Source organism: Periophthalmus magnuspinnatus, chromosome 6, assembly GCF_009829125.3.
Source record: "Periophthalmus magnuspinnatus isolate fPerMag1 chromosome 6, fPerMag1.2.pri, whole genome shotgun sequence".
NCBI classification, from domain to species: domain Eukaryota; kingdom Metazoa; phylum Chordata; class Actinopteri; order Gobiiformes; family Gobiidae; genus Periophthalmus; species Periophthalmus magnuspinnatus.
In genome coordinates this window covers 23,531,849-23,546,926 of record NC_047131.1, presented here as the reverse complement: position 1 = coordinate 23,546,926, position 15,078 = coordinate 23,531,849, and the positions used below count along the sequence as shown (strand labels likewise).

At 37.7% G+C, this 15,078-nt stretch overlaps 1 protein-coding gene across 1 annotated transcript in view; it reads left to right on the top strand.

Moving 5' to 3' along the window:
• ppfibp2b (PPFIA binding protein 2b) overlaps nt 1–15,078 on the top strand; it is a 49,646-nt gene that overhangs the window by 7,551 nt on the left and 27,017 nt on the right. Inside the window, 3 exon segments of the mRNA XM_055222220.1 lie at nt 4,880–4,966; nt 6,902–7,110; nt 13,758–13,844. Of these exon segments, the coding sequence (XP_055078195.1) occupies nt 4,885–4,966; nt 6,902–7,110; nt 13,758–13,844 (378 nt within the window). The 5' untranslated portion in view covers nt 4,880–4,884.

The window sequence follows — 15,078 nt, the reverse complement described above, 5'->3', positions numbered from 1 at the left end:
TTTACGACTGCTTGTATTGCACAGTTCCATGTTTTGTTGTTTTGAATGTTATGGTTTGAGGTCATTATTCTACTGAGCTCCTGTTTGAGCACATTTCATTGGTTTGCACTAATTACTAACATATGGGAAAGCTTGTGAAATTGTTAGGCTATATACTGCCAACTATAATCTTGAGTGGCGCAAGCTTGTATTAACTTTTGATAAACACATTTTCAGTGAACAACAAAAAAGCAAATCTAACTTACTTGCGGTCATTTTCCAGAATCATTAGCCATTAGCAGATAGTAGCTTCCGTGGTCTAAAAGCTTCCAAAGAAAAACCTAATGGACGTGGGTGTCGATTTGACTCATATGGCAAGGAATGTTAATTCAAATGTCCTTCATGAAAAACAATTAAAGAATATATATATATATATATATATATATATATATATATATATATATATATATATATATATATATATATATATATATATATATAATTTTTTTAAATTTTTTTTTATCACAGTTTATGCAAGTACTAATGCTTTTAATTAAGCTTTAGAGGTATGAAGATCTACCAATCTAATAATGTCTTAGTGAGGACTGCAGCTGATTAAAAGTAACTGCTTGTAGTTAATTCCACTCGGCTGCTTTATTGATAAATGCTTTTCACTGAACTCCTTTCAACCCACCATTCAATATCTCCCAGTCAAGTGCATCCTTTGCCATGGTTCCTCTCACTTTGAATGGTTTTCTGAGGCTGAGCTAAAGGGCAGAGCTTCCCAAATGCCACTGCTCCTCTGCTGCTCTAGTGTGGCATTGATGTAAATTGGTGGAGAATGTGGTGTTTCTTGTTGGCTGGGCTCCTCTGGGTGCGTTCACCTGGTGTGACAGCTCAGGCTGGGACAGAGGGGGGTCTGAGGGTGACACAAACTCTCCCTGTGTTAATGGTTAATCCACACAAAGTCAACCTATGCAGACAAAGACAGCTATCTGTTCACGACACACACTGCTCTTTATGCCATTCAGGTAGGAGTCTTTTATTCTCAATTAAACTGGGGAAAATGTCATCTGCCTTTTATGGAGGTATCAATGATAGCAGTAACCCTATTACTCAATGTTACAATGACATGTATAATGAGGAATCATTGCACAATATTATATGTACAATTATTCATTGTAACTTGTAGCAGTTTGCAACAGTTGTCCTGACTGAGACCAAACTGGTTGTCAGGATTCAACTGAATTACACTGAAGGTACTATTACTGCACCAAAGTCAGGAACTGGAATGAACTAATGTCTTATGAATTAAGGACTGGAGTCATTCACATTTCCACTGGTCTGACCTTGCTTATGTGATAAGTTGCTGTATAAACAGTTAAGAGTTCTGTTTATTCTCATTCATGCGTATGGTGTTTGTCCAGGACAAAATACTTGTTAAGGCCTTATGTTAAGTTTTCTTACCAATTGACCTTTCCTTAACAGTTGTAGTGCTGAACGCCTATCCATATGCCTATCGTCATTTATTCAGGCTGTATAACAAGCTGCAGATGAGTTCATGTGTCAAAGGCTGTATCATCCAGAAGTCACCAGTGCATTCACCTCCATTGTGCAGCTGTAATGTTAGCAGAACTACAATGGCTGATGGGAATGTGGTAGTACTGGATCAGTGCCAGCTTCCTGTTAGCTTCTGTTCCTGCAGGCTAAACAACTGTTGCATTTATCACTATTCAAATACAAGACCTTCTCCCTTCACAATATGTGTTTTTCTTATGTAGCTAATGCCTTTCAAGACTACTTACTCTCTAATTGTCATTAGATCTCCAAAGGACTGTACATATAATATTTTTATCCAGTTCTACCCAGATAACAATGGGTGATGTTGCTTGATGAACAAAATAGGTATTTCATAAAAAACAAATAACTGTAAAACCTCTTCTCCCAGCACTTGTCTTGTGATTTGACACAGCCTTATGGCTGTTGTTTATTTTATACAGTTGCCTGTGATATCTGAATGACATTGACATTGTTCTCCCTGTGGGAATTGAAGTCATGCGTTGTGTTTCTATGCTTCATTAAGCTGACTCTGGATGAACTAGATACAAGTGAAAAGCTGAAATGTGACTGGATCAAGCCTGTTCAGATGTGAGCAGGTCATACTGAGTGAAAGTGTGTCCAGTCTAGCAACAATAACAGGCCCATAACATGTGGAGCAGATGAGACAAAGTCCTGTACAGTACTCCTGAAATGAGCAGTAGTCAGGGCCGCACAAGACTCACCAATCGTTGATCACTGATAGTGTAGTCTTCTTTGTTTGCAGAATTATATGTCATTTTTTCATTTACTTAACATTTATTTAAGTAGAGAAGTCAAACTAATATTTAGAATCTCTTACAGGGAACTCTTAGGGGGAACCTGAACATGTTTCAGTGGTAGAGGGATACAGAGCTCTCAAGGGAAACTAGAGGCACAGGGAGAATACACTCCACACAGAAAGGGCCCTCGTGCGGCCCAAAAATCAAACCTTGCCAAACAGCCAGATGATACTGGAATCTTTTAGAGCTTTTTCGACTGGAAGGCAATTCCAATATATGCTGCCCAGACTTTTTGTGATATTATTAGGGAAGTATCTAAAAGTTACATAAACATTTGGCTACGTGCAGCCCTGTCATATTTTCAAACCTGCTTTTCTGGCGGTAAAAGTGTACAAAGATAAATGCCGTTTATGTGAAGAAAGCTTAATATGTATCCAACACTGAGCCTAAATGAGCTTTTTTAGCACAAGAGGAAATCCACTCTCACAGTGTTGTGAGAATAGACTGGTGCTGCCTGTGCTGCAGTGGTTTAAGCCTGTGGAGAAATAATCCCAGTGCAGAGAAAGCAGGATTCACTGAGGCGGCCTGACTAAGCAGAGCGAAGTGTGGAGTCGCTCTAATAAAAGAAAAGATGTTTGGGGCATTTCTCGCTCTGTGGACCTTAGCAACTCTTCAGTTTTTAGGGTACTCAATTTATCTCCATCTCAGTGTGAGTGAATGCAGAGAGTTATAAATAGTTACAAGAATGAACAGTCCAGAGAAAATGTTATTTTTGTCACTTTATTATTTGCAATACCACATTACTGACATTGTTTCAGTAATGAATTGATTGATGAATGATTGATTTTATTTTATGTACTTTTTTACCTTCTGATCTCCTTCGTCCTCCTCTGACCATGCACAAACAAATGCTAAGGTGCTGACCAGCATCTAACCGTTCTTTGACAAAGAACGGAGAAAAAAAACAACAACTTTATAGCCTAAATCCCATTGCAGATAAGGACTATCTTTGTATTGCATGGTTCACTTCTCTGGGCTTAAAGAATGTATTTTTACATTGCAGCTTATCCCACTCAGCGGGAGGTCAATGGCCTGTTTAACTTCATTTACTATACTGAAATTTTGTTGTTAACAATATGTTTCCATAAATGTTGTTTCTTGCATTTTAGATTTTGTATTTAAATACTTAACACTAATGTGCTGTAAAAGGGCCAGTATACCTACACTATTCATTATATTTTGTTCATTCTTTGCCTGTTGTGTGGCTAATTTTAGTGTCTCCTTGAAGACTTGGTTAATATAGGATAAGACACTCCTTTAAGCGAAAGGAAAAACTGGTTTGTCCTCTATAGTGAGAGTGTTTGAGTGCTGGCAGGACTGTGCTATGTCATCCGTCTGGCTCCATAGGCTCCGTTGGCTCCATTCTTACTGTTTATTGTTCATGTAAATGAACAACAGCTAACATGTAATGTAACATACAGTGTATTGCAGTATATTCTTTTGCTGAATGGGTATTAGGAAAGTTTCTTCATAAAACCAGAAAAATATAGTATTTAGCCAAACCAAAAAGGAAATTACAGATTTGAACACTAGGCGGTGCTATTTAGCACATGCCAAATGTTGCTGCACATGTTACATGTAAGACACTGCTTTAAAGTTCCAAAAGTATACTGTTCAAATCTAGTTGTACCATTGAAAAATAAGCATGACAGCAGCTCATCTGGTTTGACACAGTTGCAGACTTTCGTGCCAACATTAGCTAAATGTCTAAAGACACGCTCTGTTTGACCAATCACCTTCATACATGTCCCCAAACAATAGGCGCTGAAAGGCCTTTAAATCCCTGATGTCCTTCACTCACACACAAAGCTGTGCTTGTCCCAGAGAGCGTCACGTCACCTCTGGCTCATATAATTATTAACAGAGCATCTTTACTTCATTTCATTTGGGCTCCATGTTACTCCGTGCTACTGTTAATTTAAACCAAAAGCAAAAAAAAATTACTTTTGTTTTTATATAATTGAAAGTACTATTTCAAGTTAGTTGTACTTTTAAAGTAAGTTAACATTTGTAAAACTTTGTTGTTAGTACTAAAAGAAGTAATTTTCTGTGTGAATGATATAACAGTAACTGCAAAAGACTGATGGTCCTTTTTCAGCTGTAGTTTTCAAATGTAAATATAAAAACATGTGACTGCATTGTGTATAATAAGCACATGATGGTCCCAGCGGCTGGCATCATCAGTGCATGTGAGTGTAGCTCATGGTGTTGGAGGGAGAGACATGGCTTGAAAACATGACTGTCCTTCTTTCTGATGCGCTCATGTTGAAGTCCACTCATCTCTAAGTGGCTGTGACAGGTCCACAGAGGGCGGGTGATAGAGACAAGAGCTGGGCCAAGGGTGCCAATGGGGATGGGTGGGCAGCAATACCATGAGAAACTTTCCAGATTTACACAGATCCATTATAGGAACAGGGCATGTTGTAGAAGTATTATTATTATTATTTATTTATTAATATTTTATTTTTTTGTATTTGATTAATTGATACATTTTTACACTTTCTTTTGACTCATGTAAACAGATCTGATGCTGCCCTCTGTTGCCATGGAGATGGATGCCAGTCACATGTTGGAGGCTGCTCTGGAGCAAATGGATGACATCATCGCAGGTCAGTAAAAAAATAAAAATAAAAAAACAACTGTAAATGTGAACCAACATTTCATGCAATATCATAAATGCTGGTCCTTTCTTTGACACATTTTCACTGTCTGATAAAACCTTGGACAGGCCTGTACTTGTAACCACTGTTTGTAAATATCAATGTCAATATTTTAAAATCAATGGAAAGGCCCAGAAGTTATGGTGAAGTTGTAGTTAAGTTCACAAAATAGGTTTTCACCTTTGCAAAGATGAGCAAATGTATTTTCTATGATATAATGTAATATGAACTTGAATGAATTGTATGATGATTGTGTAAGCAAACAGCCACCTCTTTAGCCTCATCGCTCTCTTCTATTTACATTAGTAGTAGAAAAAAATCTGCAGAACCCAATATGTCAGGAAATGTTTGTAATACTGATATGAAACCTTCACTGATATTGATATTAACACCAATATATCCCAAAACATAGAAAAAGTTGATGTGGTCATTGTAACTATCACACATGAAAATAGACACATGGTTACATTTTTTTTCTGCTACTGCTGCCACACTGAGCAGTTCTTAGTGGCCACAAATAGAAAGACATTAACATCCTATTTGTGATAGCATCAACCAATCAGTGATGAGGAAATTGGGGCTGCTCTCATATCATATTATTTGGAGTGTACAATTTGTTATCCAAACATCTGCAAGGGATAAACGAGAGCACTTAGGCCAGTTACTGTCATATCTGTGTCTGTGTGGCAGGAGTAGTTTAAGTAGCTATGGTCGAAGTCAGAAAGCTCGAGGAATTGTCCAGTATCAAGGCTCTTTATAATATAGTTCACAGCTTAACTTTCCTTTTGTAAAAATAATAACATGTATTTATCTGAAATAAATACATGTATAGACTGTATAAAGAAGTGAACTTAGTGAGTGGGATGTCACCCATAGTGTTCAGCTCCAGTCAAATGAAGCCCATTGAGGCAAGCAGTTAATGGGAAGAATCCATATTCATTGTCCATAGTCGACTTACATATTTGAAACTCTGACCGCGAGTATCATTGCAACCAAAGAGCCAATCTGGAGCAAAGCTTAGCAGGGAGCGTGCACTTAGCAGCGCTGTCAATCAAGCCTGTTGCTAATGTTAGCAGGAGTGACCTCGGGGAAAGAAGTCGTCTGTTTTGTCTGTTATTAATGTTCATATCATGATTTACAGACACAAAACACCAGAGTCATGTAGAGTGGGTAAATATGAACATTTTAAGACCACAATAATGAGGCTCACTGCAGTAGTTACAGAGGGAGGGGTGATAAAAGGTGACTTGGAGCAGGAAACGTGCCCATGAGTACTTCCTATTTGGAATGTGGCGGCTAGTGCGTTAGCTACGTCCATTTATATATACAGTCTATGGTTGCATGACTGTGTAAAGATATGGTCATAATTTTTTGCTTAATAGCTCCCTTATTTAATTTGTCATTATTAGTCTGTTCAAAAGGGCAATTCTGATGTTCAGAAAGATCATTTTGATGCACTGACAAACTGGGAGTAACAAATGGTCACACATTTACCAGAAGCATATCAAAACTGACAAACTACTTGGATGAGGGTGCCATATACTACCTAAATTCATGATATCAGACAGATACTGTTATCTTGGAAAAATGTCCCTATATCATCATTACTGGTATTGAAACCTATATATTACCCACCCCAAGTTTGAAGCATTTTTTGTACTTTGATTAGTAATCAGCATAATAGAGCTAAATCTGACATTGGCCTCAGCATTAAGGATACAGCTGTGTGCATGAGCTGCCATCATGAGTGCATGCAGATGTGTTGGAAGAACTCCAGCTGACATCCTCACCAAGAAAGAAGTCTTCTGTCTTGCTTAAAGTGCTGTGTTCAAATATCAGCTATCATTACTGACTGAAATAACTGGACCATGTTTTCTCTTGCAGGTTCAAAGTCGGTAACAGTGGCGTCTTCAGGCAGTATTTTTGAGTTGACCTCCCCGGGCGACATTGGTCCACTGCGGGTGCTGAGACTGGCTGAGGACCTGAAAGAAGCCTTGGAACTCCAGTCTAGTCAAGAGGAGAAGGAGGGTCTGAGAGAACAGCTGCCCACACACACCGCAAACACCCTGCTTCACTGGCTGACTAATGGAGATGTGAGTACTACTACTAAGCCTTCTATCCCAATAATTAATTGGGAAACCTACTGCAATCCAGAGATGTAATAATTGTAATGGTCGTATATGCTGAGTCAGGCGTATTTTGGGTAGAGAATTAGCCTGGTTTCGATATTTTAGGTTCATGGGGGCAATTGGAGACAAGAACACTAACCTTTCCCTCTGTTGTGTTGCAGGTGTTTATGTTAGGTATGGGATTTAATGATTTTGTCATGTACTTTGCATAATAAAATTTGACACAACTAGTTACCAGTAAATACATTTTGCTTAGTGTTTGTATCGTCTATAAATATTGTGTTACTGAAAGAGGAATAATAATGGCACATGGTATTTTGCCCACTGACCAGCCATTGAAGCTGCAAGAGAGTATAAAATATCTTACCCTGGGGTGTGCCATAATCATCACTTGTTGCATAATAATTAATTTTCAGCACTTCTTAAATAACAAACATTTAAAAAATCATGAGTTCTCTGTTTATTTCTGTAGCTGTAGTGGTTGAGCGCACCCTTGACAACTGTAAAATTGACCGGCTGTCTCCTGATGTTACTGCTTCGGCTCTGAAATACCGCCGTGTAGCTCAGGGCATGAAGATTGCTTGCTGGAGTTACATAATTGCATTTATCAAAGCGGACATCTTGTGTAAAATGAAGTTGGACTCACAACATGAAGAGAAGGGTCCAGCTGTGGAGCTAAAAGGCCCCTTTCAGCACCACCATGTTTTTACACCTCAGATTCTGAGGCACATATTAGTACACAGAGGCTCTTTAAGCTCGCATGTCTGAAGTGGAACTGGTAATGTGTTTTGATAACCGTGTAGTTAACAGTGCTGACTGTGCTCTTGAGTCTATATGCATCATAATGCACAGAACATATGCATCCTAACACTGTATTTCTTAAAGGTTTTCTCCTGTTCTAGGGGGAGACCTTAAACCCAATTTATATCAAGGAAATTACAAGACTGTACAAAGGACACCTCCACCTCAGTCCTATGTGGTCTGGTTATCTGGTCATCAAATTTTATAATACTTCCTACAATGGAAGCATTGGCAGACTTGAACAGATAATACTACCACAATGTGTTGCTTGTTCATGGAGAGCCTCCTGACACTTCTTATTAATATTTCTGCAACAGTTTTTAGCTCAGCAAACCATTCCACACATCAAAGGTTTTCTATGTACGTGAGCTTAGTATTTATACTCTGAAACTATTTTATCGTCATAGAAATAGAAAGCCATGACCCTGTTGAGTCAGCCACAATTAGCCTACTGTGCATGTTTAGGGGGGAAATTCTGTGTACATATATTTTTGCAGCCTAAATATTTAAGTATCCATCTCTTTTATTTGCATTGATGTAGTAAATAGAAAAGACAGTGTATTGTTTTAAATAACGGATGTGCAGCTATATACACTCTCCTTGTGTGTTCCTCTTATCTGTCTGTTGGTTTGCTGGCTTTATTTTATCTACCCACCCCTCACTTGTTTTCGTCACTCTATCCATTCCACACCCCTTTTGGACCCAAATCCAGGTTTTCCTCCTTCCCCATTTTGTCAGTTTGTTTGTAAATGAGCAGTTCTGTGTAGTGTGTGGTCAGCTTGGCAGTGGACATAGAGACTCTGGACTTTAGGTAAGATGCACTACTTTTAGGGCATGCATTAGTCTTTTTTTTATTGTTCGTGGTTTGAAAAGTTTAAAAGTGAGAGTCAGTGATCCAGTTGAACAGCTGTGGGCACTGGTTGTTTCAGTAGCAGATGTCTCACATGTTGCACAGACTTTTTGTGCCTGCTTTTATTTATTAGATCCACTTCTCTTTTCCCTCCTTTTTCTTTTGAGCTCTTGTTTTATAGCCCATTGGCCTCAAGCTGTTCTAATTATGTGTGTTGGGTGTAAGTCTGTTTGGTTGATTTGTGAGAGTCAACACTTTGGGACAATTTGGATGCATTTACTTCTTAAAAAAAACAAAAACAAACACAAAAAACCTTAATGAACTTATTATTTTTATTATTTAAAATATAAAAGAACAAGAAGAGGTATGGAGATGGAACTAACTGACTTGACTGTTGCTGTGTGTGTTGTTTGTGGTTCTACACTAATGTGATTTTGTATTTGATATGTTGACTTTGTAGCTAAGAACACCAGATGGCAGTGTGGTGTAGAAAGTGTACTCATTAACCCAGTCAAGCATGTGAGAACAATTGGTTAGTCAGGCTAAGTCTTGCCACTGTTGTTTAGCTCCGTGGTTTCAACATGGAGGAGACCTTGATCATTAGACCTTACACTGACTATTTGGAGTAGAAATCTTCAGCATGAACACAGCCAGATCAGACTGGACTAGGAGTGAAACATATTACATCACCTATAATGTTCCAAAACTTGATTAGGTTGCAAAAAACCCAAGATCAGTTTGAACCAGAGGAAGTATTGGGTGTTCTTGTTACATTAGTCTAACCTTAGAAGCTGTGATCAACTTCCTCAAACATTTTTTGTGACTTTTCTGTCTGTTTACTAAAATAGAGTGTTTGATTTATAAAAGTTTCTTTCCTTTGCTCATGTTCATCACCTGACCCAGCTACAGGATCAAAGATACCTCTACTCTACAATTACCCTGCCCCCTGTGGGCTTCTGTCTTAGGAGCAGATAGGACCATATAAACACAGGAAGCATGAGGGCATTATAGACAGGAAGTAGTCATGTCCCAGGATGCCGTTCATTACACTGACCCACAAACAACTCACTGTCTTTCTTACTGAACTCCATATCTGAGGATCTGAAAATATACTTTAAATACAAACAGTTAATTGTTTACTTTATTGTTAGTAGTTGTTAGTTTTCTTATGAATAACTGATGCATTATTAACCAGACCTGTTTAAGTCTAGTCATCCATTTAGCTGAGTGCTCATTCCTGACTGGTTAAACAGTGTTAAGAGACCAGAATTATGATCATATTTTGTGGCAAAACAGACAACACATACACACAGTTTTATAGAGCAAATTATTTCTATCACAGCTCTGTGTTAGATATTGTCTAGCTATAGTCCTAACATTTGACAAGTTCTATAGACACAATTTTGCTAACTAGTCATGACTTTCAAATGTAACTTTTGAACATATTTTATCACTGAAAATAGACTGTATTCTAACGTAAAGCTTTTATGCTGCAGTTTTTGTATACACTTTCCTTCTCTCTTGTGTCTAAACCGCAGTGAGAGGCAGTGTGGTGTACCATGTTGTACTATGGCTATTAAGATGTCATTACCAAAAAACAGAACAATACAGCTTTTCATGAGTGTTGTGAGAGACAGAGGGAGCCACAAACATTTGACAGACCCTCCCCACCCGCCCCGTTCACTTTGGGACCATCCCATTTGTCCGTCAGTACCAGAACAGAGGAGGAGTGACCAAAGAGGGAAAAAAGTGAAGGAAAAACTCAAGACACAAGAATATACAATCAGCGACACCAGCGGCAACTCTGAGGCAACACGCATGGACTGAATAGGAATGTGCTAGTAAAGATCACAAAGAGGAAACACAGAAAGAAGGAGAGGGAGAGGAGGGAGGTGAGAGGTTGTTAAGCCCTCCTCCAAACTATGACCATCGCACATCTTTGGTGACAGCTGAACACTGGTGGTCTGGGCCGCGATGGGCTGCAGGGAGCATGGACACTCCCATTGACATCTACAGGCACTTCTCTTGGCTGAAAAAGGTCAGAATTATAACTGAATTAACTGAAAGTGTGAAATTTTTGTGCAAGTTTGACTGTGTTTGAAGTGCGGAAATGAGAGAGATATTGGAATGTTGTTAAACAGTCACAGGAACGTCAGAAAAATGAATGACAAGTTCTTGGAATGCCAGGATGTGGAACAAGTTAGTCAAGTTTGGGCATTGCTATGAGATTTCATTGTCCTGCAAATGTTAAGTAATAAACCCGAAGATCAACTGAAGCAAATTAGCTTGTCTGAGTTTTTATTGTGACTATTTTTTTATAAGTCTCTGCAAGATGCTATTTAAAGCTTATTTAAATGGGATGCATAAGTCATTTTACTATTATTACCAACTTTTACTGTAATAGTGAATAGGGACATTTCTGACAAAGCCACACAATTATTTGGGACTTTTTTTTTGCATGAAAGGGGTTGGTTGAGCAGTCAGATCCACTGATCCACAAGTTGGCGGTGCAATTCCAGCTCCTATAAATGAGTACTGTTGTTGTGTTTTTGGGCAAGACATTCAGCCCACCCCAGTGTCTGAGTACACTGATGTATGAATGTGTGTGTGAATGGGTGAGTGGTTCCTTGATGTAAAGCGCTTTGAGTGCTTAGGTGTAAAAGTGCTGAAAGTGCTGAAAATATTTGGGATCAGAATTAGACCATAATGGTGTATATCTTATAAACCACCAAACTCTCTCAAATCTCATTCCTGTATATACAAATTATTTTCAACAAAATGGCCACTGTGATTCAGCTTTTATATATATATATATATATATATATATATATATATATATATATATATATATATATATATATATATATATATATATATATATATATATATATATATATATATATATATATATATATATATATATAATTTTTTTTTTCTTGTACACATTTGTGCCAAATTTACTGTAGAAGTGTTGAAAGTTGAGTTTGACCAATGACTTTGTTTTGAAGACCCTTTTCTCTTTGTTATATCTGTTATATCTGTTCTCTGGATCTTATTTCCTGCCATAGAGAGTTTCCTTATGTAATTTCCCTCTTCAGAATAAGTGCTTGAAGCGTCCATATTTGTGCGTGTTGTTGTTGTTGTAGTGAGGACATGGAGAGTGTGCTGGCAAATGTTGTTAGTATCACATTAGGAGATCATATGATGGAGTCTGACAATGCAGCGTGATACAGGAGGATTTAATCAGCCATGTTCAGTACAAGGGTCAATTGTGAGTGTCTACTTTTACACTTCAGGTATTTTCAAGTAGTTAAGGGCATCCGTGTTTGTTGTTATGTGAAGTTGTAGTAAGTAATAGAATTGAATATTCTATTACTTACTACTGGATCTATTTGTTCAGTTGTTCAGTTGCCAAGTGCCTAGCTCAGGTGTACAACGTAATGAGTACTTTATGTGGACAAACTCAATGGTGCTGCAGGTTTCACACATCACTTGTTCTTGCCTTATGAACACTTTTCTGTCCAATTGCGTGTCAGCACATTGTATAGATCATATTCATATCATAGGACTGATACAGGAGCCTGACACATGCAGAAGCATGCGATAACCACCTTGATCAAACTATTCTTCATAGGGCCATTATTCTGTACTGGAAGAATTCAAGTCAAACAATCACTGCATATGATTATTTATAATGGTAACTTGAATGTAACTACCATGGGCTGGATCACAAGACTTCCCTCATATTGATCAATCATTATTTGAGAGTCAGTTTATATTTCTGAAAAAAACACATGGCATATTGACTTTGTGAAGACTTAATCAGTGCCATCCAGGATAGGATTAAAAAGCACCAAGCACAGTATTTGTATCTCGATGTGATTAGTTGCCCAGCTTGACTACTACCACCAGCTTTCAAAAGAAATATACATACATATTGAAACATGCAGCACAATCTGTATACATTTGCTTTTCACTCCCCTGTTTCTCCTTAAAAGTAAACATCATGATAGTAGGAAGGAAGCCATTACAACCACACTGGACAATCATGGCCTTAATATTTTTTAGTGATCAGTGATCGTAAGTGTAGAGAATTGGGAACTTGCAAGGCGTCCTCTACAAATCACTGGAAGTGGTCCATGTATCATTCAACATAAATAGATATATTAATGATTTGCACCCAAAATGGCTTATACAAAGCAGATGTTATATTGGGATGTGGTTTGGAGGAGATTGTGCCTTGCAGAGATGCGCGTGAGCAGACAGCAGAGTCAGATGATTTCCTTCTCATCATGTGTTCAGTGAAGAATGCACATTTGAACAGCAGTGGGTCTGTGCAGCACAATCTTCCACTGCATTTATAGTTTGAACTCATTTAATTTAACTCTGTGATTCATCCGTGGTCAGATCTCTCCCAGAGTTCCTCAAATGTGATTTCCTCCCAGAGACAGACAGTTCAGAGGAAGTCTTATCTTGTAGGCTACTTTATGTATTTTTCTGTGTGTTGTACAAAAGGCTATTTCATATGTTGTCACAAGGTAATTTACCTGTATCAATTGTTTTAACCAGAAGAACCTTGTTGCCAGTCTCAACATACACAGAGGAAGTGTTTTTTTAATTTATTCTTTATTTAACCAAGAAAGGCCCACTAAGATGTATTTTTCCAAATAACTAAATTTTTAGACAAAGAGGCTGATGAATGTGGTCTCTATCTCAATATTGTTTATTTTTTCACTGTGAAAGAGTCAGATTGGCACAGTCTGACCAATTACTTTCAGCAATTGTCAAAAGTCCTTACAGATATTTTTGTAAACTCAATAATATATGGTAAACAAGTTCTCTTTAAACTGTGTTTTAGCCTAGATATAAGATATATTCTCTTAACAATGTGCCGTTACCATGTACTGCTACCATAATGTAAATAATAAACACCCTGTTAACATCTTACCTTTGTGTCCAGGTGAACCTCTGCTCTCCATCCAACAATGAAACTTATCAGGACCGACTGCTGCGCCTAGAGGGAGACAAGGAGTCCCTGGTGCTACAGGTGAGACCTGTTCATATAAGTGCCATTACAGAAAGGTTGAGTTGAATAACTTTTCATTTTTATAGTGAGCAGCAACTATACCATTAGATCCCAATGTGGAATTAACATATTGGATCAAAGACAGCGGGTTAATTATCACTGGTACCGAATATCCATAAAAATTTGCTGGATCGGGTCTCGCCTCAAAAATATCAGTTCTGCCAATATCCTGGTTGGGCCTATGCATTTATGTAATAAGGCCTTTTACTGTTTGTAGTTGGTCCAGAAACTCTCATAATGTTTGAGCTCTGAATTCAAAGTTGTTCTGTACTTACCTTAGTACGTAAGTACTCCAGTTAGTAACACATTTTGCCATACAATATTTTTAGTTATTAAGAAAATAAAGTCTTTTAGTTTTAGTCCCTCCACTGGTATCGGTTGATATCGGGTATCGGCAGAGTAAGCCAAAGTATCGGCATCGGTACTGGAACTGAAAAGGCTGGATCGGTGCATTCCTAATATGTTTGCTACACAAGTTATGATACCCATATCCGTAAACGTCTCAGAAAATGTAATAAATAAGACAACACTATTATATAAATATACAGTGCTTTACATTTAACAGGATCTCACTATCATCTTGTCCCAATGTTCCGTTTCACACTTTTTTACTTTTTTATAATTGGGCTGCATCCTTTTCAAAGTGTTTTCTACTTTACATTCTTTCTTTGAACATGAATTAAACAGGATCAAAGAATCATACCCTCAAGGGGGGATTTAATTCAACACATTTAACTATGTGGTTAATGAGCCAGGATTTGTCTGGAGTGATAGGAAAACATCTTTAATCGCGGCTTCTGTATTTTGAGTTGATCCATAACAAACATGTTGGGGCACATAAAGACTGTCTGAGCAGGTGTTTACAGTAACAACCATGTGCTGCTGCTGCTGAAGCCGCAGATGACACATTTCATAAGACTCAAGACATCAATCTGTCTGGATTCCTACAAATTGTACCTTTGCTTTTAATTAACATTTATTTGTGTAACTTCAGAAAATATATAGTGGAACACAGTACTTATACTTGTAACATAGACGACGCAGAGAAAGTGGCTGTTGGCTACTTGGTAATTATTGAGATACTGAGTGAATATCTAGTAACTACTTAATAACAGATTTAATTTGTCCATTTTAGAGTTAAGAAAAATACCATATCCATAGCAATTTTACATTTAGAACAAACATATCTTACAAA